Genomic DNA, 27,142 nt, shown 5'->3' on the forward strand with positions numbered 1-27,142 from the left:
ATGGAAATTAAGCATTTGAGTAAAAAGCCTAAGTTCTTGATAACTACACTACACTGTGTCCTCTCAAATTTTATTAATTTTTAAAATGCAATTAATGCAATATTTAATAAGTTTTTGACATCTCGAGATTTTGTCATTTATTATTGTTAAACACATATAGTTGCTTTCAGTAAATGTTTATAAGCTAATGGAAAAAATTACCTGAGCTTATCATATTTAATTTTATATATAGCTTACATTAGTTTTCTAGGACTGCCATAATGAAATAGCACAGACTTGATTACTTAAACAATATAAATGTACTTTCTAACAATTCTGGAGGCTAAAATTCCAAGATCAAATAAATTTAGAGTCCTAGATGAAAGTGATTTCAACTTTGATGCCATCATCATTTATCATAATTAAGTAACAACAAAATTTTAAAATATATTATCCCCAATATTAATAACTGATAAGCTTTCATAAATGGCAATATGTTTTGGTTTTAATGGAAACATTGCAGGCATTTGCTTTATATTATCCATATATAATATTTCCTTTCAAATAACAATTTCAGTCATTTACAACAGATGATATCTTAAAATATAATCACATATGATATATTAAAATATTTATTTCACACAGAAGGATACATCTTTTCTTCAGAGAAAAATCTCTACCTACTATAGGTTTAGAATGTTGGCTTAATTTATGCCACTCAGATCATTATATTATCTGCATGATTGCAAGTTTATATTATCTGCATAGCTATCTTAGCAAGAAGAAGCTTTAAGTTTGTGATTTGCTTTTGAGATTTAATTCATACACTTCCAAGACTCCAAATGTAGTAAAGTTCAAGCTACAATAGCATTAAAAATGTGCATAAATTAATACCTTCATCAGACATTTACTGAGTGCCTTCTATTTGCCAGGAAAAGCACATGGATGAAGCTTTAACAGCTCTCCAAAAGAGAGTCAGCACAAAAATTTTATTTAAGCAATAACCTTGTCCCTTGGATTTAAGAGAGCAATTTTTCATATGGTCCAACATCACCATATACAAAAAAATAGAAATTAATTTTCTGCATAGTTTTACATTCCCTCAGTAAGAAAATGATCTTTTCTTTTCTTTTTTTTAAATGAACCTGGGAGGGAGACATTTTATTTATTTATTTATTTTTAAATTAATTTTATTTATTTATTTATTTATTTATTTATTTATTTATTTATTTATTTATAGCTGTGTTGGGTCTTCGTTTCTGTGCGAGGGCTTTCTCTAGTTGTGGCGAGCGGGGGCCACTCTTCATCACGGTGCACGGGCCTCTCACTATCACAGCCTCTCTTGTTGCGGAGCACAGGCTCCAGACGCGCAGGCTCAGTAATTGTGGCACACGGGCCTAGTCGCTCCACGGCATGTGGGCTCTTCCCAGATCAGGGCTCGAACCCGTGTGCCCTGCATTGGCAGGCAGATTCTCAACCACTGCGCCACCAGGGAAGCCCCAAGAAAATTATCTTTTCTATAATGAGTTTTGGGAACTAAGTTAACACCATTAGAAGAAGGCTAAGTTTCCATTTAATCTCCATGGCTCACTTGAGAAATGGAATTTACAAAAGAAAAACAGAAAAAATATGAAGCTATTTGAGAAATGCCTAAATATGAAGTTATGCTCTCTATGTTAGCAACATGTGGTTCTGTGTCTTTACAACATTTGAACTATGGTAAAAGGCACATTCTCTAAAATAACTGCATTCAGATTTTCAACTTCAAACTCAGAGGCTTGCCAAGAATGTCTTTACAAAGTATCTATATTTTAATTTTTTTAAATTTATATTTCCAAATTGCCTTCCAAAGTGACCTCCAAAATTAACGACACCTTCACCAATTTTTTAAGATAATGCCTTCCATTGTTTTCTCAAAGTAAATTTTTTACAAAAGAGTTTTGCAGCAAAAGCAATCTCAAAGGTTTATTGTTCTGATATCTGTTTCACTGCTACTCAGAAAAACATAAGAAACTCAAGTATTATCCTTAAAATTAAATAAAATCAGACTGCAGTAACTTCTGTGATTTCAGAACAATGGTGGATTAAGAAGCTCCAGACCCTTGTCCTCTATGGAAATATCAATTAAGCAACTACAGATTGATTTAAAAAGCTTCGTGAGAGCTCTGGAAGCAAATCAAAGATATACAGCAGCCAAGTAAATGTCTGATCAAGAAAAAGTCACATTCAAATCAATAGACATTTCATGGCATTTATGCTTGCTCTTGTACCAGGGTAGCACAACATAATTGGAAGAAGGCAACTTATTTCTTGATTTCCCCCTTAAGATACAAGAAATGAGTGGAATTTTTGGCCACATTCTGGTCTATCTGTAGGGTATGCAACAAACTAATTTCAGTATTGCCTAACTCAATGCTCAGATGAGAATAGCAGTATGGTTTGGATGCCAAGTTGGAAGCCACAAAAAGTAGTGGCAGGTACAATAGCACATGAAAATTGCAGGACTACAGACCATGGATACCTGGGGGCAAGCGATTATAGGCAAAGGTATACAAAAGAATATCTAAGGTCTGACAAAGAAGCAGAGGTGAGACTTAGAGAAATTAAGATATGTATAAGCAACTGTGTATATGTGAGATTGGAATAAAAAAGCACACATGCAAGTCCACAGAGATGCATTCTCAGAAAAGGCCTGAGAAATCAACTTTCATGCTGGGCTGATTAGTGAAATACTTCCCCCACAAAGAGCCATTAGGCAAAGGTTAGGAAAAGTGGCTGTTTTTCCAAATACCCAATTTTAACAAATGATCACAAGGAAACATGGAAACATGGCTCATTCAAAAGGGACAAAATAAATATCAGGAAACTGACCCTAAAGAACAACAGATTTTAAAGTTTCTAGACAAATAACTTAAACAACTTTCTTAAATATTTTCAAAGAGCTAAAGGAAAACACAGAAAAAGAACTAAAAGAAATCAGGAAAGTAACATATGAACAAAATAAGAATATCAAGAAAGCGATAGAAATTACAAAAAAGAAGCAAACAGAAATTCTGGACCTGAAAAATACAATACTGAATTGAAGAATTTACTAGAGGGCTTCAATAGCAGACTTGAACCAGCAGGAAAAAACCTGTGAATTTGAAGACAACTTGTATGAAATTTTCAAACCTAGAACACAAAGAAAAAAGAATGAAAAACAGCGAATGGAGCCTTAGAGACTTAAGAGCCATCATCAAACAGACCAATATATGCATAACTGAAATCCCAGAAAGAGAAGAGAGAGAAAAGGAGCAGAGACCTTCTTTGAAGACATCATGATAAAGAATTCCCAAAATTTGAGGAGGGATATAGATTTAAAATACGGGTAGCTAAATGAACTTCAAATAGGATAAACCCAAAGAGACCCAAACACATTGTAATGAAACTGTTGAAAGTAAAAGACAGATCAGTTTTGAAAGCAGCAGACGTGACTCAACACATACAAGGAATCATCAATAAAATTATTAATAATTTTCTGATCAGAAACCTTGCAAGACAGAAGGCAGTGGGATGATATACATTTGTCCTTCAGTATCCATGGGGAATTCGTTCCAGGACCCACCACAGATACAAAAATCTGTGGATGGGTTCAACATGTGGAACCCAGGGATATGGAGGGCTGACTCTATTTAAAGTACTGAAAGAAAAAATATATATATCAAATGAGAATTCTATATCTGTGAAAACGGTCCTTCAAAAATGAGGGATAAATTAAGATATTCCCAGATAAGCAAATATTGAGAAAGTTTATTACGACTAGACCTTCACAACAAGATATATTAAAGGGAGTCCTTCAAGTTGAAATGAAAGGATCCTATACAGTAACTCAAAGCCAAAAAAATACATAAATTTCTCAGATAAAGGAAGATGCATGACTAATATAAAAACCATTATTATTAATATTGATTCATAACACCACTTTTTATTGTTCTACAAGATTTAAAAGTCAAAACCACAAAAAATGATTATAAATCTATGGTAATGAGTACACAATACACCATAATGTAATCTGTGATGTCTATAGCAAAAAAGGAGGGGCATAGCTGTAAAGGAGTAGAGTTTTTCTATGTGATTGAAATTAAGTTGAAATCCATTAAAATAGATTGTTATAACTTTAGGACATTATATGTAATCTCCATGGTAATTACAAAGAAAATATATAATACTCACAAATGGAAATGAGGAGAAAATCAAAATGTTTCACTACAAAAAAATATCAACTAAACAGAAAGAAAAGCAGTGATATGGAGTAAGGTACAGAAAAGCTATTATAAGACATACAGAAAACAAAGAACATAATGACAATTTTGTCCTTCCTTATCAGTAATTACTTTAAGTATAAATGAATTAAACTCCTCAATCAAAAGACATGGATTAACAGATTTTTTTAAAGGATCAGACTATATGCTGTCTAAAAGAAACTCACTTCAGAGTAAGTACATTCCAGAATGGAAAAAGATATTTCATGCAAATAGCAACCAAAAGAAAGCAGGGCTAGCTATATTATATCAAACAAAATAGACTTTAAGTAAAAAACTTTTACAAAAGACAAAGGAGGTTTTACTTATAAAAGGGTCAATTCACCCATAAGATATAATAATTATAAAAATAGAAGAAACAAATATCAGCGCTCCTAAATATATGAAGCAAACATTGACAGAGTTGAAGGGAAAATTATGTGGATCTACAATAATACTAGGAGACTTCAATATACCAATATCAATAACCCATAGAACAACTGGACATAAGTTCAATATGGAAATAGAGGATTTCAGCAACTCTGTAGAATAATTGGACTTAACAGACCTATATAGAACAAACCACCAAACAATGGAAAAATAATATTTTTTCTCAAATGCATGTGGAATATTACCAAGGTCAGACCATATCTTAGACTGCAAAATGTCTTAATAAATTTTAAAGATTGAAATCATATGAAGTACTCTTTCTGATCACAGTGGCATGAAAATAGCTATCAACAGTGGAAGGAAAATTAGAAAACCCACAAATGTGTGGAAATTACAATACATTTTTTTTCACTTAAACTTTTTATTGTGATTTGGGTTGGGGTTCTAAGATAAGCACATTTTTTATTAAAGTATAACTGATTTACAATACTATATTAGTTTCAGGTGTACAGCATAGTGATTCAAAATTTTTATAGATTATGCTCTGTTTATAGTTGTTATAAAATATTAACTATATTCCCTTTGTTGTACAATATATCCTTGTAGCTTATTTATACAATACACTCTTAAACAACGAATAGGGAAAAATGAAATCACAATGGTAATTAGAAAATATCTTGAGCCAGTGAAAAGATGTATCAAAATACCAAAACTTATCATAAGCAGCAAAAGCAGTGTTAAGCAGGTAATTTTTAGCTATAGATGCTTACATTAAAAAAGAGAAAGGATGTCGAATCAAAAAGCTAACTTCATTCCTCAGCCACTATGGAGAACAGTATGGAGGTTCTTTAAAAAACTAAAAATAGAGTTACCATATGATCCAGCAATCCCACTCCTGGGCATATATCTGGAGAAAACCATAATTCGAAAATATACATGCACCCCAGTGTTCATTGCTGAACTATTTACAATAGCCAGGACATAGAAGCAACCTAAATGTCCATCAACAGAGGAATGGATAAAGAAGATGTGGTACATATATACAATGGAGTATTACTCAGCCATAAAAATGAACAAAATAATGCCATTTGCAGCAATATGGATGGACTTAGAGATTGTCATACTTAGTGAAGTAAGTCAGACAGAGAAAGACAAATATCATATGATATCACTTATATGTGGAACCTAAAAAAAAAAACGTACAAATGAACTTATCTACAAAACAGAAATAGTCACAGATGTAGAAAACAAACTTATGGTTACCAAGTGAGAAAGGCAGGGGAAGGGATAAATTGGGAGATTGGGATTAACATATTCACACTAATGTACATAAAATAGATAATAAGAATCTACTGTATAGCAAAAAATAAAAAGAAAAATAAAACTAAATTGAAACAGAAGGAAGGGAATAAGAAATATTGACACAGAAATAAACAAAATCAAGAATTAAAAAATAGAGAAAATCGATGAAACCAATAGTTGGTTCTTTGAAGGCATCAACAAAATTGGCAAAACTTAAGTTGCATTAAGAGGAAAAGAGAGAAGACTCAAGTAGCTAAAATCAGAAATTAAAAAAAACACATTGTAATTACTATGAGCAACTGTATGCCAGCTTTGGGATAACTAAATGAAGTGGACAAATTCCTAGAAATACACAACCTCACAAGAATGAATCATGAAAGAAAAGAAAATATAAACCAACTTGTAACTAGTAAAAAGTGATTGAATCAGTAATCAAAAAACCTCCAAACAAAGAAGAGGCCTGAACCAACATGGCTTCACTGGTGAATTCTACAAAATATTTGAAGGGGAATTAATAACAATCCTCTTCAAACTCTTTCAAAACATTGAAGAGGTGGGAGCACTTCCTAACTCATTCCATGAGGTCACCATTACCCTGATTCCAAAGCTAGACAGACACTACAAGAAAAGAAATCTGCAGACCAATATTTCTTATGAATATAGATGCAAAAATCTTCAACAGAACACTAGCAAACAGAATTCAGTAGCACATTAAATGGACTATAAGCCATGATAAAGTGGGATTTATTCCTGCAATGTGAGGTTGTTTCAACATATAAAAATCAATCTATGCAATACCCTATAATTAATATAACAGAAAAAAAATAATCTCAACTGATGCAGAAAAAGCATTTTACAAAATTAAATACCCTTTCATTATTAAAAAAAAAAAAATTCAACAAACTAGAAAAAAGAGGGAAGCTACCACAACATAATAAAGGCCATTATAAAAGTCACCATATCAATGGTACTGAAAGGTTTTCCTATAAGATGAGGAACAAGACAAGCGTGCCCACTTTTGCCACTTCTACTCAATATAGTACTGGAGGTCCTTGCCGGGGAAATCTCTCTCTCTCTCTCTCTCTCTCTCTCACACACACACACACACACAGGCATCCACATAGGAAATGAAAAAGAAATATTTCCCAGCAAGAACTTCCCAAAGCATATTGCTCCTTTAGAATATGCCCATCTCCGATACATGCTGGAGTATACACAAGGACAGCTAAGATAATTAGATAATTAGATATTGAATGTTTGATTGACTCAATGTGAATCAAACCATTTCTTGAACAAAGGAAAGATTAGGATAAGTGAGTTAAGTGAAACCTGAATGCCTTCCATTCTATGGTGCCAAGGGATTGTTCCTTTCTAAAAAAAAAAAAAAAAAAGTAATTTTTAAGGATAATCATATCCTATTACCCTGATTGTCCATACAATATTGTGACAGAATGTCCAAAAGAATCTTTAAAGATTAAGAAGATTTGCAGATTAATCATTTATTTGAATTACACAGACAAAAAGAGAGTAATGCCACCCTGGGCCAATTGTCTTCAAAGAAACACAGCCTAAATGGTGCGGGGGACCCAAAACTAATCTTAACTGGTGGTTGGAAAATGATGGCTGGAAGCTAGAATAGTAACAAGAAAAGTATGTTCATCTTACCATCAAATTTTTAAGCTTCTACTCATTGTAAACCTCTATGTGCTTGTGTTAGTACTTAAATTCCACCATTGTATGAGGTTGAAAAGACATGTAAACAGCTTTCATTATTGCAAATTCAACAGTCATCATCTTTGCCTAAACAGTCAAAGGGTACAAACTTCCAGTTAGAAGATGAATGAGTTCTGAGGATCTAATATACAGCATGGTGACTATAGTTAACAATACTGTGTTGTATACTTGAAAATTGCTAAGAGGGTAGATCTTAAATATTCTCACCACACACACACAAAATGGTAACTATGTAAGATGATGGATATTTTAACTAACCTTATTGTGGTAATCCTTTCACAATATATATGTATATCAAATCATCACATTGTATATCTAAAACTTAATGTGGTATGTCAATTATATCTCAGTAAAGCTGGAAAAAAGATAAAAGATGGAAATATGTTTATTTTCTTGATGGGAATGACATATTGTAAACAACGTTGTGGAAGTCTCGGCCTTGAGATTCTTAAAGAAATATCTCTGATGTATAATGAGTACTCCATGGAGAAGCTTCAGAACATAATCAAATTTGAAAAGTATTTTGAATCATGCCTACAATTTCATGCCAAATGACATAATTGTGATGCCAATAAAATCAAAGAAAGAGGCTTGTATCTTGAAGTTTATGTTTGTGCATATAACAATTAACACTAGCCCTGCTGTTGAACCATGCATAGTCACATCTATGGTTACATTCCAGACATAAATAATAATCATAACACCTCACTTTAATGGAGGTTAGGGAGCAATAATAGTGAAATATTTAGGATGGTGGGCAAATTTTAAGTTTACTTTAATTCGATTTATTTCTTTTAGAAGTAGATGTGCCTAAATTTCTACTGGATTTTTGCACACCCACTAGGAGAAAAAAAGATATTCTCACACTTATCCCCTTTTTAGATTAGATACACAGCATCCTGAAGAAATGAATGTTAGCAGATCTGAGGAGCAGTTCCATGCTGTAAACCATGCGGAACAAACTCTTCATAAAATGGAGAACTACCTGAAAGAGAAACAATTGTGTGATGTGCTACTCATTGCTGGACACCTCCGAATCCCAGCCCATCGGTAAATATCCTTATGCAGACAGATCATTTAATGACTATAGCTAGCATGAATGAGAAAGAATCAGTCCATTGATTACGAATTGGAGCATTGAGGAAAATAGATTTTTATGTTTTTGTATTGAAAAAGCACTAGCCTATATGATCTGTTTCCCTGTGTGATATTTAGAAGAGCCAAACTTTAGAGAAATTGATGAAGAGAAACAGCACAAATTGTCTAAACAAAATCAACTTACTTAATTTACCTTTCTAATTTCACTACACTTTACTGAACTATGAAAGATTTATGCAGAAAACGTACTCATCAGTGTTAAAAACTTACTGACTATATTTCATGTTTTTCAGTGAGATTATGGACTGATTTAATTTCCTATGAAACATTCCTATTTCCAGGTTGGTTCTCAGTGCAGTGTCGGATTATTTTGCTGCAATGTTTACTAATGATGTGCTTGAAGCCAAACAAGAAGAGGTCAGGATGGAAGGAGTCGATCCTAATGCACTTAATTCCTTGGTGCAGTATGCTTACACAGGTAAGTGCTTGGCATGTATTAACTCATTCAATCCTCACAATAACTCTATATTATATAACCCACATTATTATTATTCTAACTCTGCAAGTGAGAAAATTGAAGGATAGACCAGTTAAGTAAATTTCCTCAAGTAGTAAGTGGCAGAATCAGTATTTAGATACAGTAGTATAAAAGAGCAAGAGGTAAATAACATGCTATAAAATTTTTGACCATGAGAAAATAGAGCTATTTTAACACAAAGCTACAGGAGCATGTCTCTCTTTCTCTTTTGAAAGGTGTGGGTACATTCTTGTTTGTAAAAATGAGAGTGGAAGTGGGATATTCTAACTCTATAGACTTAGTCTCTTCTTTTGAAATAATAAAGTCATATTTAATCAAACTATGTAACAAAAGTAACAGGATGAGTTTGGGGGCCAAGAAAATTTATTTATTTATTCATTCCAACTTTATTAAGGAATAATTGACAAATATAATTGTAGATACTTAAAGTATACAACTTGATTGTATATATATATATCATGTATATACACATATATGTGTGTGTATATATATATACATATACACACAGATATATACATATATATATATATATATATATATATATATATATAGTGGAATGATTACAAAGATCAAGGTAATTAATTCACACATCATCTCATATAGATAACTCTTTTTTTTGGTGAGACTGCTTAAGATACACTCTCAGAAACTTTCAAGTATGCAGTACCCAATACCGTATTATTAACTAGAGTCACCATGCTGTACTTCTTATCCTGAGAACTTCTTATAACTGAAAGTTTTTACCCTTCGATCTACATTTCTCCATCTTCCCTTTCCCGCCCCTATTTCACATACAAGTGATCCCATACAGTATTTGTCTTTCTCTGTCTACCTTAGTTCAGTTAGCATAATGCCCTCCAGGTTCACCCATGTTGTCACAAATGGCAGGATTTCCATCTTTCTCATGGTTGAATAGTATTCCATTGTGTTTGTGTATATCACATTTTATTTTTCCATTCATGTGTCAAAGAACATTTAAGTTGTTTCCATATCATGTGAATAATGCTGCAATAAACAAGGGAGAGGAGCTATCTCTTTAAGATCTTGTTTTCATTTCCTTTGGAGTGGGATTGCTGGATCACATGGTAGTTCTATTTTTTTTTTATTTTTTAGGAGCCTTCATACTGTTTTTCTTAATGGCTGAACCAATTTACGTTTTCACCAAAAGTGCACAAAAGTTCCCTTTTCTCCAAAGCCTCATTGACATTGACTATCTCTTCTCTTTTTTATAATAGCCATCCTAACAAGTATGAGATAATATCTCATTGTGGTTTTGATATGCATTTCCCTGATGAGTAGTGCTGTTGAGCACCTTTTAACGTACCTATTGGTCATTTGTATGTCTTCTTTGGAAAAAAATTTCTATCCACGCTCTTTGCCCATTTTTAATTGGATTATCTGCTTCTGTGCTATTGAGTTGTATGAGTTCTTTATATATTTTGGATATTAAACCCTTAACATATATATGGTTTGCAGATATTTTCTCTCATTCTGTAGGTTTCCGTCTCTATTTTTTGCTTCCTTTGCTGTGGAGAAGATCTTTAGTTTGATGTAGTCCCACTTGTTTATTTTAGCTTTTGTTCACTGTGCTTTTGGTGCCTTACCCATGAACTTATTGCCAAGACCCAAGGAACTTTTATGCTATGTTTTCTTCTGTGAGTTTTATTGTTTCATTCATTGAGAAATAAATATTATTCTTAATAAACAGGCCAAGTTTCAATGTCTACAGCAGGTGAATCTGAGAATAGTTCATACTGCTCTGAGTTTCATAAAATATAGGCAGGGCTCTCCCTTCAAAATCCAGGATAAGAAACAACACAAGAAACTTTGCCAATGGGCTGGATCCCTTTACAACACATTTTAGAGGTTGAACCAAATACATAGCAGCTTACAGTTTTTATTATTCTTTTTTATGGTTATGCAATCAGATAGAATTCATATTAAGGTATTTTACAAAGCAAAATTATAAAAGAATACTTTATAGTTTATATAATCCATATGAAATATCATTCTTTATAACTTCCCTATAGCTTGGCTAAAACAGAAATATAAGAATATATCTTATCAAAATAATTACAACATTTGCAATAATTCATCAATAACTCTTGCTTCAAAAATAATACAGATATATCAATATAAAGGAAACAGCTTAAATTGCTCTGATCTTGGCTTTTAAAAATCTTTACAGGTATTTTTAAACAGAGTCTGTTTTTTATACCTAAGAAAATAATCATATAAGCAATTCTTTATCTGAGGACTCTTGGCAATATTTTATTTCTTTTAAACTAGTGCTGTGCATTAATTCCAGGTGTAATATTTGGGCAAAGTCATCCTTATCAGCTAATAAATACAGATGCAAAAAAATGGACATATAAGCCTAGTGTTATTTACCCAGACATTTTCCCACACAAATGACAGGTACCTGTATTGCCCATTGTATGATCCTTATACAATATGACATAATGCTTCTTGAGTCATAATGTAGACAGTTTTTAATATTAGATTTAGATGCAGGTCTAAGATGATAAAGAAACAAGAAATTACTTTTTGTTGCAATGGTGGTACTCACTGTTCATTTGCTCCAGTTGTTTTTGATAATCTGGTATGGCTCCCTTCAACCATCTCATTAGTGCTTGTACATACTCACTTGCATATATTCACCTCAAAAGGTATTCCCTGAATAGTTACTGTACATTAGAAAAAATAGCCCTATTGATGAAAGAAATTGAAAATTTTAACTATCTAGCATATTTGTGTCTTACTTTATGGAATATATAATCATTCTTTACTTTTTCAAACCATTTAGGTGTCCTGCAATTGAAAGAAGATACTATTGAAAATTTGCTGGCTGCAGCTTGTCTCCTGCAGCTGACTCAAGTCATTGAAGTCTGCTCCAATTTTCTTATAAAACAGCTCCACCCTTCAAACTGCTTAGGGATTCGATCGTTTGGAGATGCCCAGGGCTGTACAGAGCTCCTGAGTGTGGCACATAAATACACAATGGTAAAATCAATTGCTTCATGTTAACTTGTAGTGATAATATATTAACACAATGTCTAAACTAATTATATGTTTACTGATATGTGTTTGTGTGTGTGTGTATGTTTGTGTGTGTAGAACCATTCCAAGGTAAAGATTATAATGTTGGGATAAAATTAAAAAGCAATAATATTTACATAATTTTCAAATGAATTGCACAAAATAGATATTAGATAAAAATATTTGTCTGGTTGAGCTGTACACAAGCAAGTTTCACATTTTTCAAACTAAAAACATTTAATTAAATCTCAGAGCTTGGAGAAATGAAAATATTGCCAACAATTAAACTGGACAAATACATATTTCAAGTAGAATCCACAGTAACAAGAAAACATAATTTCCCTGATGTTTTTGTACTATTAGAACTTTACTTCATAAAGTTGTACAAATTATTATTTCTAATGGAATTTATTGGGTTGGCCAAAAGGTTCTTTCGGGTTTTTCATACGATGTTATGGAAAACCCCGAATGAACTTTTTGGCTAACCCAATAGGTATCATTCAATAAGTAAAAAAGTAATATTATTGGATCACTATTAACTGGAAGAGCTTAAGAACTATCAAAATTAGTAAATCAGACCATTCTATTGAATGGACTTTTTATTTCTTAATGAAAACATGTTATTTCGGTTAAAACAACTTGCAGTTCAATTATTTAATTAACTTAAAATCCCTCTCAATTCTATTAGTAATTATAATAAATTAAATGAACATGTTTGACGTGTTAATTCTTTAAAAGTTGCATGGGATAAGACTATCTTTATTCAGTCAAGTGACAGTGACATGAAATATAGATTGTAGGGAGACAAGTAAAAGTAGCTAGAGGATATTAAATAAATCCTTGCCATTCATGCTAATAATTCCCTTATGCAAAGAAGAAAATGAACTTTTTAACCTCTGAAGCAGGGAACAACACAAGAGATGGATCTTTCTGTGAAACCAAATTAAAAGATAAAATTTCAAGCTAAGAAGATAGCTACATTTATTTAAGATTCAAAAATAAAGGCAAGTACATAAAAATGAACAATAGAGAATCACAACTAAAAACAATAAAATTAACAGTACAATTTTAGAATTGAGATGCATATAATTAAAAAGTATTTCTAGAGTTTCATACAGACCTTAAAATTTTCAAGCTTGTAATATTTGAATTCTCTAAAAAAATTCTTGTAAAACTTCCCCTCTCTTCTTCCCACCCTTGGTCACTGTTCAAAATTTGAAGTTTTAAACATATTTCTGAAACAATACCATTATATGGAGAATCATATTATAATAGATTGACATTTTAACATGTCATTTAATTATGCTATTTATATTCCTATGTCTTAAATATAGATGCTATATAATCTATAGGAACAGCAGTTCAAAGGTTAATCCTACCACAAATGCCAAACATGAAAACTTCCTGTTAAATTATTTAAATTCTTGAACTAACTATTAACAGTTTCCTGTCTGGTATCTCACTCTTGCAGACAAAACACATTCTGATAAACAGCTTGAGTTATTTTTGTTGCTCAAAATGAACTTGTCTTCCCTTTCCTATTATGTGACTGAAACTGAGTGTTAAAGCAGGATGTGCAAAAATATGCAATACTGTTACCTCCTTTAATCCCTCTTTAATTATTTTAGTATCTATTATAAATGCAGCAAAAGATGTCAAGATCTTGCTAAAATACTGCTTTTATAATACTGTACTGATAGTATAAAAATGCAAATAATTTTAATCTCTAAGAATAATGTTAAACTCTAAGGATTCAGTTTCAGTCTTTTGAATCATAGACTGAGTAAAACAGATTGCCCTTTCTAATGTGAGTGGGCCTCATCCAGAAATACCCTCACAGACACACTCAGAATAATGTTTGGCCAAAAGCCTGGACATTCCATGGCTCAGTCAAGTTGACATAAAATTAACCATCACAATCATATAAATAGTAGTCTGCATCGATGAAACATTCAACAGATATGCTATATTCATTGAATACATTTTGCAACAATGTAAGTGTGGATTTTAAAAATGAACACCAAACCAAGGGCACTCTCTCTCACTTTCTTTTTTTTTTTTTTTCTTTTCTTTCCTTGGAGAGTGGATAGCAAGAAGAATGAGAGATGGGGTCTTCCATTATATTTACACAGTTTCAAAGTTTACATACACTACCAGTAATAGGTAACCGTAAGTTTTAGAGCGTTTTATCTTTTTTTAATCCTTTCATAAAAATTATGTCATTTATGAAAGGCAGTTGCAGTATCGAACAAAATGAAGTAGACCTAAAGGCATAGGTGTGAGTGCATACTTAGCCATTTACTGCACAAGAGATCAAACAATTCACATAGCCTGTTGTCTCATCAGAATAATTCCACCTCCCACAAGATTGCATTGGTGATGACTTAATGTTTGTGAAATAAATCTGTAAAGTGTGAAGTGCTGTACAAGTGTAATGTATTTTTAGTTTTAGTACTAGCTCCACCATTTTGCTATAGATGAGAGGGTTTTCAACCAGGAACATCTGCTATAGTAAAATCAGCAGTTCTCTCTCAATTACTTGCATTAGTCACAAGAGGGCTCTTTGTCTAAATAGGCAAGTTAACTTGGAATTTATTGTATCAGAGCTTCCTGATGGGTCTATCAAACTTGATGATTCTTGTATGGATAATTTTGCTATTAGGTTAACTCAGTCCCACAGTGACTAAACTCAAGGGCACTGGTGGTTCACTGGCAGAAGTCTTGCCTCCTACAATGACTAAACTCAGAATGGAGCTGAAGGAGTGATTTGATTTATCCAGATCCCCCAGTTATTCAGAGGCTGTCTTAAGCTGCTTCCAGAATATATATTTATTGGGCAACATAAATTACCAACTAGACTTGCTTATATCAATTTCAGAAGTATATTTTATTGCATTTAAAACTTAAGATCTTTACTATGAAAAATGTTGGAAATTTAATTGTGTTGTCAAAGAAAAATATATAACATTATAAATAGGAAAAATATATTGGTGTTTTGATGAAAAAAATTGAAACACAGCTGCCTGAAATTTGATACTTGACAAAAATACAACATAAATGACAGAAGAGAGAATCAAGTTATAAAACATAAAAATTGAGAGATAGCCCCTCTCCCCCTCAAAAAATAACTCAATAGGAGTCACTTTTAGATTAACCTGAATCTGTAGATGTTTATCCATTGCAAAATAACTTTACCTTGGTTAATAGAAGATCGTGATTTTTCACAAGAGAAAGGAGTTTTTAATCAGTCTCTTTTTCTCATCTCAAATGAATTCAGTATGTTGCCCCATCAAATGCACAGCCAAAGCTGCCTCTACCAGGCCTTCAAGATAGCCTCCACCTTGAAAATTTTCAGCCTTTCTCTTAATATTTTTGGCTAAAGGCCAACTTGACATCAGTCAGTCATGGAGTCATAAACTGTTGTCACCCACAAAATCAGAGAGTAAAGCACTGGCATCAACTCAGACACTACCCATGTGGCCTGTGAAGTAGTTAAGGCCTTTCCTTGTGTTTAATAAATAATTCCCAGTGGAAGCATTTTGTTCTTCAGCTTCAGAGGCTCCTCCAATCCCTTGTCACGGGCAGCAATAACATCTACTTTCTATGAATGCATATATCTGTCTCTCTGGCTTTTTCTGAAGTTTAACAAAAATAAATGCTTTGGTAAGCTTATTTTGTTAAGAAGTTTCTAAAGTACAAAGTTTCAGTAGAAGACTTCTCTTTTCTAGGAACACTTCATCGAGGTAGTAAAGAACCAAGAATTCCTCCTGCTTCCAGCTAATGAGATTTCAAAACTTTTATGCAGTGATGACATTAATGTTCCTGATGAAGAAACTATTTTCCATGCTCTAATGCAGTGGGTAAGGCATGATGTGCAAGCTAGGCAACGAGACCTAGCAATGCTGCTTTCTTACATCAGACTGCCATTACTTCCACCACAGGTATGGGAACTTACCCAGGTAATGTAAATTATAGTTCTAAACAACAACTAGGCATTAAGCCATTCCTTATTTTTTTTAATTTTATACAGAGAATTTCTGGTACAGGATTTGTTTCACAGAAGGACACATACAGCCTTCAATTAACAATATTAATAATGATGAAGAGCGAGGGAAAAAGGTTTAAGGAAAAAAACCTACAAATAATCCCCAAACTTCAGAATACTCATTAGTTTCAGTTTCCTCTCTCACCAAACAGCACTTGTAACAAGCAGAGAAAATGATTAACCTAACTCTTTTTCTTTTCCTGCCACCTTCTAGGCAAGGTGATAATAATCATTACAGTAGCATCTCAGAGGAGACCCTAGGAAGGAGTTAGATTCTGGATAATACCTACTAACTAACATGAGTAATTAGCTACTATGATTGAAACCATACTATAATTGCTTCAGATGCACTGGAGCATCATTATAATGGCATCCTCACCATGCATGTAGAAGGATTGTACAAAAAATGATCCTAAAAACAAACGCCCTTGGATAAAACTCAGGATTGACCCACCTCATACTGAATTTTAGTATGTGAAGTTTAGTGAGGTTGGAGTGCAGTCTCACTATATGATTCTAACATTGGTGATAACCACAATTATTTCTCTGTAGCCAACTGATCAGTAGTATATATCATTTATATTATATATATACATATACATATATATATATATATATGAATATAAGGCACATATGCACACTTCATATGCTATATAACTTGTGGCTAAAGTCCTCAAACATCATTCACATTGGAAAGAAGGACTTTTCTGGACTTAATGGATCAGTAGCTTCATAAACGTTAAAATTAATCAATTTGCAAAAAATTTCTAATTAAATGTTAACATTGAAAAATAGATTTTAATTTGCTGATGACTTCTCTACTTTTTTTTTTTACTTTTAGCTGTTAATTAAATCCCATGGAAGTACATATTTACTCTTATTTTTAGTTGAGTTACAGTTGATTTACAATATTATATTAGTTTCAGGTGTACAACATAGTAATTCAAAATTTCTATAGATTATATGCCATTTATATTTATTATAAAACATAGGCTATATTCCCTGTGCTGTACAATACATCCTTATAGCTTATTTATTACGTACATAGTGGTTTGCATCTCTTAATCTCCTACCCCTAACTTGCCTCTCCCCCCTTCCCTCTCCCCACTGGTAACCACTAGTTCTCTATATCTGTTAGTCTGTTTCTTTTTTTTTAATTGAAGTATAGTTGATTTACAGTGTTATGTTAGTTTCAGGTGTATAGCAGAGTGCTCCAGTTATATATACATATATATATATTCTATTTCAGGTTCTTTTCCATTATAGATTATTACAAGATATTGCATATAGTTCCCTGTGCTATACAGTAGGTCCTTGTTGTTTATCTATTTTATATTTAGTAGTGTGTATCTGTTAATCCCAAACTCCTATATTATCCCTCCCCCCCTTCCCCTTTGATAACCATAAGTTTGTTTTCTACATCTCCAAGTCTGTTTCTGTTTAGTAAATTAGTTCATTTGTATCATTTTTTTTAGATTCTGCATATAAGTGATATCATATGATATTTGTTTTTCTCTGATTAACTTCACTTAGTATGATAATCTCTAGGTCCATCCATGTTGCTGCAAATGGCATTATTTCATTCTTTTTAGTGGCTGAGTAATATTCCATTGTATACATATACCACATCTTCTTTATCCATTCATCTGTCCATGGACACTTAGATCGCTTCCATGTCTTGGCTATTGTAAACAGTGCTACTATGAACATTGGGGTGCATGTAACTTTACAAATTAAAGTTTTCTTCTTTTCCAGATATATGCCCAGGAGTAGTATCGCTGGATCATATAACTCTATTTTTAGTTTTTTAAGGAACCTCCATACTGTTCTCCATAGTGACTGCACCAATTTACATTCCCACCAACAGTGTAGGAGGGTTCTCTTTGCTCCACATCCTCTCCTGTATTTATTTTTTGTAGAGTCTGTTTCTTTTTTGTTGTGTTCACTAGTTTGTATCACTGCTTTTATATTCCACATATAAGTGATAACATACAGTCTTTGTCATTGTCTGACTTATTTTGCTGAGGATAATACCCTCCAGGACCTTCCTTGTGGTTGCAAATGGCAAATTTTCATTCTTTTTTATGGCTGAGTAGTATTCCATTGTATAGTGTGTGTGTGTGTGTGTGTGTGTGTGTATATATATATATATATATATATATATACCACATCTTCTGGTGAGTGGGGCTATGTCCCTGCTCAGTTAGTTACTTCACCTGAGGCATGCCAGTACTGGTGCCTATAGGCTGTTGAGTGGGGGCAGGTCTGGGTCCTAAGGCTAATAAGCTAGAGGGAAGATTCCAAAATGGCCCTTACCAGGACCAGTGTCCACACAACAGAATGAGCTCCCACAAATGGCTGCTGCCAGTGTCTGACTCCAGGGTGAGCTCTGGTTGCCTATTGCCTTTCCTGGTGACCCTCTAAGATCAGCAGGTAGATCTGACACAGTCTCCTTTCAAGTTACTGCTTCTGCCCTGGATCCCAGAGCATGTGAGATTTTGTGTGCGACCTTTAAATATGGAGTCTCTATTTTCCACAGTCCTCTCAGTCTCCTGAATGTAAGCCCCGCTGGCCTTTGAAGCCAAATAGTCTGGTTGCTTGTCTTCCTGGTGCAGGGCTCCTGGGCTAGGGAGCCCAATGTGGGGCTTAGACCCCTCGCTTTTTGGGGAGAACCTCTGCAGTTGTAATTATTCTCCTGTTTGTGGGTCACCCACACCGGGATTATGGGTCTTGACTATATTGTGACTCTACCCCTCCTACCCAACTTGTGGTTCCTTCTTTACATCTTTAGTTGTAGATGATATTTTCTGGTACGTTCTGGTCTTTTTCATCAATAGTTATCCTATAAATAGTTGTAATTTTTGTGTGCCTGGGAGAGGAGATGAGCTCAGAGTCTTTATACTCTTCCATCTTTTGAACTCCCAGTACATATTTACTCTTAAGCCAGGGGCTTCTTTGAAACTCAGTTTCTCAGGCCCCCACCACAGACCAACTGAAACGAGTTATTGGGTTGAGGCCAAGGAATCTGTATTTTAACAAGTTCTCCAGATGATTCTTAGATATGCAAAAATTTGAAATACACTGGTGTAAAGGATCAGAAGCCCTTAACTTTATACTGCTATTAAGTCTACATGACATTCTTTCAGCAAAGTGCTTAGTTGGACTTTTCTTAATTTATTGGAATAACAGGAAATATCCAGCTGAAACACACAACCAGTGGTACCTTGGCCTCCCACTCCTGAGTATGCCTAGAATGTGGGATTGTGTGAACTTTTCCTGATGATGGTAGTAGTGGGTAATCTTATACAAATATTCTAGAAATGAAATATATGAAGAGACTGGTGATAAATGTCTGAAGAATACTTTCAAAAGAAAAAAAATTACATAGCCTAGTTTTCAAACCTATTTGCTACAGAGTATGCATTAAGGAAATACCTGGGGTCTCACCAGCCAAGTCAAAAGAGTGATCCATCAGGGATAAAAAGTGGGGTGAGAACAGGGTTGAGGTTAACCAGTGAAGAACAGGAAACTTCAGGGAAGTTTTATGGGGTAAGATTAGCACCTCCATTCCAACAACCTGCTTGCTCTTCCTGTCAATTCCTATGATACTGTGGACTCCAGACTCCAAGGAACCAATCTAAATGACCCTTGGAAAATTCTGAACAAAACTCTTAACTTCTCCTCAACTCATCTCAGGAAGAATACTTTACCTAGCTTTTATCCCATTCAATTAGGGTCATATTAGCTGCCGGGCAATAATGGTTAGAAAGGATTGATCTCACGTACTATTGATAATGAATTACCTAGTTACTAATACATGTACTTTACTGGTGTACACATGTACATGTACAGATAAAAAGCACCTGCTTCGTGCTTTGATTTGATGATAAAGATGCAGCCCCCATGGTGATATTATTTTTTTAATATATTTATTTATTTAGGGTTTCATTGGGTCTTCATTGCTGTGCATGGGTTTTCTCTAGTTGTGGCGAACGGGGGCTATTCTTCGCTGTGGTGCACGGGCTTCTCATTGCGGTGGCTTCCCCTTGTTGAGGAGTGCAGGCTCAGTAGTTGTGGCAAACAGGCTTAGTTGCTCCACGGCATGTGGGATCTTTCTGGACCAGGACTCGAACCCGTGTCCCCTGCATTGGCAGACAGATTCTTAACCACTGCGCCACCAGTGAAGTCCTGATATTATTTTAATTGTGCATGTTTGTGCCATTTCCCCTAAATCAACCAAAAAGGTGGCTGCTTCTCTAGTGGGGCAGGAGATGCTTGCTCTGTGCAGACACAGCCATTCACTTTGCTTTCAGTAACACATTTTATGAGTGCTTTTTCACTTTCACTCCTGGAGATTACACGTACATATTCAAAAGAGGAAAAGTATGTCAAATAAATGTGCATTAATAAATTCGCTACTACCATGAGGCTTTTAATCATAAAATATGTTACTAAGTAACTTAAAATATTAAATAATAACACATACATTAGAATCAGCTTGAGTTTTCTCCAAAGTTATATAAATGAAAATGCTATTTCTAATGTTTGCTCTTTACTTCATATACATGCATCATTACTTTTCAGTTACTGGCAGATCTTGAAAACAGTTCCATGTTTACTGGTGATCTTCAGTGTCAGAAGCTCCTGATGGAAGCTATGAAGTATCATCTCTTACCTGAGAGAAGACCCATGATGCAAAGCCCTCGGACGAAGCCTAGAAAATCAACTGTGGGAGCACTTTATGCTGTGGGAGGCATGGATGCCATGAAAGGTAACAGGAACAAATTAATTACTTTAGAAAGTATCATTCAAAAAAGATGTATTCTCAACACTCTCCAAACTATGAGGGCGGTATTAAAGCTATATATAAATGTGTGCATCTAAAGCTATTTCTTATAAATAAGGTAATATAAATATTGTGACCTCCTTTTTTATTCTTACCTTGTGGTATATAACCCTTTCATTAGTGTTTCCTCAACTCTTAATAGGTACTTTTCTCTTATGACGGCAATATTTATTTATTTATTGCTCTCAGGATACATTTAATTTATTTTTATTGAAGTATAGACTTACAGTATTATATTAGTTTCAGGTGAACTGCATAGTGATTCAGTATTTTTGCAGATGATACTCCATTATAGGTTATTACAAGAAAATGGCTATAATATCCTGTACTACACAGTATATCTTCGCTGTTTATCTATTTTATACATAGTAGTTTGTATCTGTTAATCCCATACCCTTAATTTGTCCCTCCCTCCTTCTCTCTAACCTTTGGTAACCACTAGTTCGTTTTCTATATTTGTGCGTCTATTTCTGTTTTGGATATACATTCATTTGTATTATTTTAGATTTCACATATAAGTGATATCATACAGTATTTGTCACTCTGACATTTCACTAAGCATAATATTGTCTAGGTCCTTCAATGTTACTACAAATGGCAGAATTTCACTCTTTTTGTGGCTGAATCCTATTCCATTGTATATATACCACATCTTTTTTATCCATTTATCTGTTGATGACACTCAGGTTGCTTCTATGTCTTGGCTATTGTATATTATTCTGCTGTGAACATTGGAGTGCATATATCTTTTTGAATTAGTGTTTTCATTTTTTCTGGATATATGCCCAGGAGTGTAATTTCTGGATCATATGGTAGTTCTATTTTTAGTTTTTTGAGGAAACTTCATACTGTTTTCTGTAGTGGTTATACCACTTTACATTCCCAACAACAGTGTACAAGGGTTCCCTTTTATCCACATCCTCTCCAACATTTGTTATTTGGAGACTTTTTGATGATAGTCATCTGGCATGTGTAAGGTGATATTTCATTGTGGTTTTGATTGCCTTTCTCTAATAATTAGCAATGCTAAGCATCTTTTCATGTGCCAGTTAGCCATCTGTATTTCTTCTTTGGATAAATGTCTATTCTTCTGCCATTTTTTGATTGGGTTTTTTTTTTTTGATATTGAGTTGTATGGGCTATTTATATATTTTAGATATTAACCTCTTGTAGGCCACATCATTTGCAAATATTTTCTCCCATTCCATAGGTTGTCTTTTCATTTTGTTGGTGGTTTCCTTTGCTGTGCAAAAGCTTTTAAGTTTAATTAGGACCCACTTGTTTATTTTTGCTTTTATTTCTTTTGCCTTAGGAGACAGAACCAAAAAAATATTGCTATGATTTATGTCAAATAGTGTTCTGCTTGTTTTTTTCTAGGAGTTTTATGGTTTCAGGTTTTACAGTTAGGTACTTAAACCACTTTGATTTTATTTTTGTATATGGTGTGAGGGAATATTCTAATCTCATTTTCCAGTTTTCCCAGAACCACTTGTTGAAGAGTGTCTTTTCTCCATTGTATATTCTTGCCTCCTTTGTCATAGATTAATTGCCCATAGGTGTGTGGGCTTATTTCTGGGCTTTCTATTCTGTACCATTGATCTACGTGTCTGCTTTGGTGCAAGTACAATGCTGTTTTGATGACTTTAGCTTTGTAGTATAGTCTGAAGTCTGGGAGGGTGATACCTTCAGCTTTGTTCTTTTTTCTCAAGGTTGTGTTGGCAATTTGGGGTCTTTTGTGGTTCTTATGGCAACAATTTTTAAATTTGAGTATTTGCTTTGCAATGTAAGATCTTTTCAGGGAAAACTTAAAGATTTATTGTAAATGGAAGAGATGGGGTCCTCCAAATTTGTTTTTTGACAGAAATAGGAGAGTGGTCTCTAACTTCTTGCTGTCAATTTCCAGATAGATGCTCAAAGACCAGTTACAAATAAACTTGAAGTGTTGATAACAAGATCAGCAATTCCATCCTGGAATAAAATAATGATTTTACAAAAGAATTTCAACAAATAGGAATAGGGAAAAATTTCTGAAGCCATCATGTCTACCTTGAATACTTCTTAGAACTTGTTTTACTATAGTTCTGTCTTTTTACACTTGATTTCTCAGTCTATAGACCCATGTTGCCAAAACAATGAGACAAAGACTTTGTAATTAAGAATTGGCCGTGTAGGAAATAAGATCAACCACTTAAAATTTGCCAAGTCATACATAGAAATGTTTTGACACCTTGTAGAAAATGTTGCAAAAGTCAAAGTTCTGTGCTTCTGGAAACCAATTCTTTCTTTTGGTATGTGTAACTGGAAATTGGAAGACCATATAGGAGACATGTCAATTAATAATAAACCTATAAAACAAGAGCTTGCAAATGCAGTTATTTCCAAAGTAGTAGAGAAACTTCACAGAACTAGTGTTCTTCAGAAAATAACAAATACAATGACATCTTATAATTAATTTCAAGTCTAGTAATGATATTTTATTGCATTTTGTTGAATAGAATGAACATTAACAGAATTTAAAAGGTGTCTTATTTGATATTTATATCAAAAGGGTACTAAGTACAAAATGCAAGCACAGCTATGCTTAGTTTCTGATTAAAAAAAAAAAAGCCTAACCTGCAGAGTGAGAAATGGAAAACTTTATGTTTATTTGTTTGGTTTTTCTGTTTGCTACTATTTTTGTTATTTTTTCAGGTTCCTGTTTTTTTAAGTTAACATTACACAAATGAATGTGTTACACAAGATGGTAATAAGTATCTACAACTCCTTATTAGCTTACAGAAATGAGTGAAATGTGAGCCTATGATCCCTTGACTCTACTACCACAGTTTTATATGGAAGGAAGTAAAACCATCATTTTGAGACTCTTGGAATACCTAGTGTATGGAAATATAAAAATCTCTAAGGGAAGTTGCAGACAACTACAATAATAGTAAAAACTATTATTTTTGAGTACCTGATCCTTGGTTGGCATTTTGCAAACATCATTTCTAATCCTCACAATAATGCTACAAGATAGATTTTATTACCCCAATTTTGCAGATGAGGAAACTAAGGTCCTTAAGGTTAGATAGTCAAGCCAAGGGCAAACATCTATAACTAAGGGAAAGGGAATTATTACTCAAATTTTGTGTTCCTTTTTGCTATACTGCCACTATTTTAGATGAAAGAACAACAACAACAACAAAACTGACCCCTATCTTTGAAGGTTTTAGAATATATTTAAAAATCAGGGTGAACACTTAAGAGCAAAAAAAGAAAGAAAGAAAAGAAAGAAAGAAAGAAAAACTAAGTAAAGCAAAAACATTAAAGTGTTAGCATTTATCTATATAAATCAGTATTACATTTAAAAACATATCAATTTACATTCTTAAAAAAATTTCTATATGCATGCCTTTTCTTACAGTGTGTTGTTTCATTTATCTTTTTTGAGATACTTTTTGAACTTTCACCTTTTGATGTTTAGGAAATACAGTACTTCCTCAGTCTTTAATTACCTTTCTGACTCATACAGTTAACTTGGAATTAGTTGCTAAATATAGATATCAGACAAGTGGCTGGAGTTAACTATAACTCCTACCATTATATTAAAAGAGTCATCAAAAAGTTGTAAGTATGATCACAGAGTCAAAAATTTTAAAAGGCCAAATGGTAAACTGTGGGCTTTTGTGAATACAAGGTATTCAGTAACCTTTCATTTATTAAAAACAATGAATTCTGAGAGACAATATGGCAGGGGACAAATTAAAAGCTAATATAGTGATTTTTATTTCATTTTAAAAATAGATGGAGGAAATCACTACATCAGATATATTCACAACTGCAGGAACTATCATGTTCCAAACAATACTACAAAGTTTGGCTGGTTTTGTTCCCTCTTGAATAGATCATAAGTGAGGGTTGAATAGGAGGTTTGAAATGAAATAAGAAACAATATTTGCAACGTTTAAGTGCAGAAGGCCAATATACACAGAAAAATTATGAAGTGAGTCCTAAAGAGAGAGATTAGTAAAAAAAAAAAACTAAGTTTTCCCATCAAATATAGAGCTGCCATAATAAGCTAGCTAGAGGATTTACATTTTGATTAGTTGGAGCAATTGTGGAAGTAGGCAAATGGGATAAAGAAATTTTCAGAATTCAAGATACAGAACTACAAGTCATATATGTTCATAGATGCAAATAGTAGATATGGGGTCAATTTGTCTTTTATATTTTATCTAATGTCTGGAAAAAATTAACTTGGCATAAAGCAGACTTCATCATTTCAATGTAAATCTTCAACATACAGCTGATTTATGTAGCCTTCTACAATTTCCTAATTACTTCACCATTAATAACTCCATAATCTTAATAATTAGTGCACCCTAGCCTTCATTTCCTAATCTAAATTGGCTTTTTGGTAAATTCCACTAATGAAAAGAGTTCAAAATGAAAAGTTAAAATAGAAAAGAGTGGATAGGAAGACAGATGTGGGAAGATTGGAATGAAGAAGTGGAAAGGTATGAAAACAGACAGAGAAAACTGACTGCTTGACGAGTGAAAGTAGATGTGAGTTTGTTTGTAGGTATTCCAGTTGTAACAGTATCATCCAGAGACATTTATTATATAAAAGCTAGGTGGTGTTATTTGACCTCTCAGCAATAAATATAGTCAATAGAGCGATTGCTATCTGTAAATCAGCATTCAGCCAAATCCACATTGTCAATGAAAGATGCAGGGATTAAAGAGAAAGAGTAAATGAGTGCCTGCATATTCGCATGTTTTTATTGTGAAAATCCAAACTCTTGAGACAAAAATATTTATAGTGCACTATTCACCAGAAAAGACCTAAAAAGATATAAACACTGTTTCCATTAGTCCAATATAAAAAGAAAAACTTTCAGAAGCAGCCATAGACATAATATACACTCTGCCTAAATCCCTATACTGTAGCCTTATAATTCGCCAGTGAAAAGGCTTCAGATATTAACTATGCTTTCATCTTAACTAATGGATTATATTTTCTCCACAAATCTCCCAGTAGACAACCGAAAAGTGTTTTTGCTTATTCCTATGGTTGGCATTGTGAAATTGGGTTGAAATTCCCTAAATCTGTCACAAGCTCTCTTAGGTGCGCTATGCATGTGAATCGTCTAATTCTTTCATTTCTCACTTTGGTTATTAGAAACGTTCCTGTTGTGCAGAATCAATTTTTATTAAAAAATAACAACAGTTATTGTTGATGACTGGTAAAAAGCATTGCCTACAGGGGTAATAATTTATTATGAAGTAGTGACAATTTACTATGGCAGTAGTGACAGTATACTATGGTAGTAAATTTGGTATTTCAGTAATTGAGTAGAAAATTGAACTTTCATTAACACATAAAGAAGGTAATACATCAGAATTTCATCATTAATTATAATACATAAATAATATAAATATAAATAATTATATTATTAATTATAATCCTTTGTGTTACCATCATGGAACATTATGTGAATCAACACTGAAGTTCCATTTAAAAGGAATTTTCATTTCTGTTCTTTTAGTCGTTTGTATTTTAAGTCAACCCACACACACACCAAACTGAATAAAATAAAAGGGCATAAATTAATATATTGAATGGTCATAGGTAATTAAAACCATAATGGATATGTAGACAGTCAGTACTAGATTCCGAAGTAATTTTTGGTTGTAAAATATGGTGTTTGACACCTGTGTTAGTACTACCAACAGCTTATTATAGCCAAAGAAGCCATTATAAGCATATAAACTATATATATTAAATAAACTATTTTATGCTGACTCCTCTATTTGGATTCAGAAGTGGCGAAATATTATCCTTATCTTGCCTCCCAGGTTGGAGAATCATCTGGGCTACTTATTTTAATTTGAGTTGCAATCACTGATTC

The 27,142-nt window shown here is 33.3% G+C and overlaps 1 protein-coding gene across 1 annotated transcript in view; it reads left to right on the forward strand.

Moving 5' to 3' along the window:
• KLHL4 (kelch like family member 4) overlaps positions 1 to 27,142 on the forward strand; it is a 99,362-nt gene that overhangs the window by 50,963 nt on the left and 21,257 nt on the right. The window contains exons 2-6 of the mRNA XM_036839970.1: positions 8,568 to 8,735; positions 9,125 to 9,261; positions 12,128 to 12,324; positions 16,089 to 16,301; positions 20,990 to 21,176. Of these exons, the coding sequence (XP_036695865.1) occupies positions 8,568 to 8,735; positions 9,125 to 9,261; positions 12,128 to 12,324; positions 16,089 to 16,301; positions 20,990 to 21,176 (902 nt within the window). The remainder of the gene's footprint in view (positions 1 to 8,567; positions 8,736 to 9,124; positions 9,262 to 12,127; positions 12,325 to 16,088; positions 16,302 to 20,989; positions 21,177 to 27,142) is intronic.

Source organism: Balaenoptera musculus, chromosome X, assembly GCF_009873245.2.
Source record: "Balaenoptera musculus isolate JJ_BM4_2016_0621 chromosome X, mBalMus1.pri.v3, whole genome shotgun sequence".
Taxonomy (NCBI): Eukaryota; Metazoa; Chordata; class Mammalia; order Artiodactyla; family Balaenopteridae; genus Balaenoptera; species Balaenoptera musculus.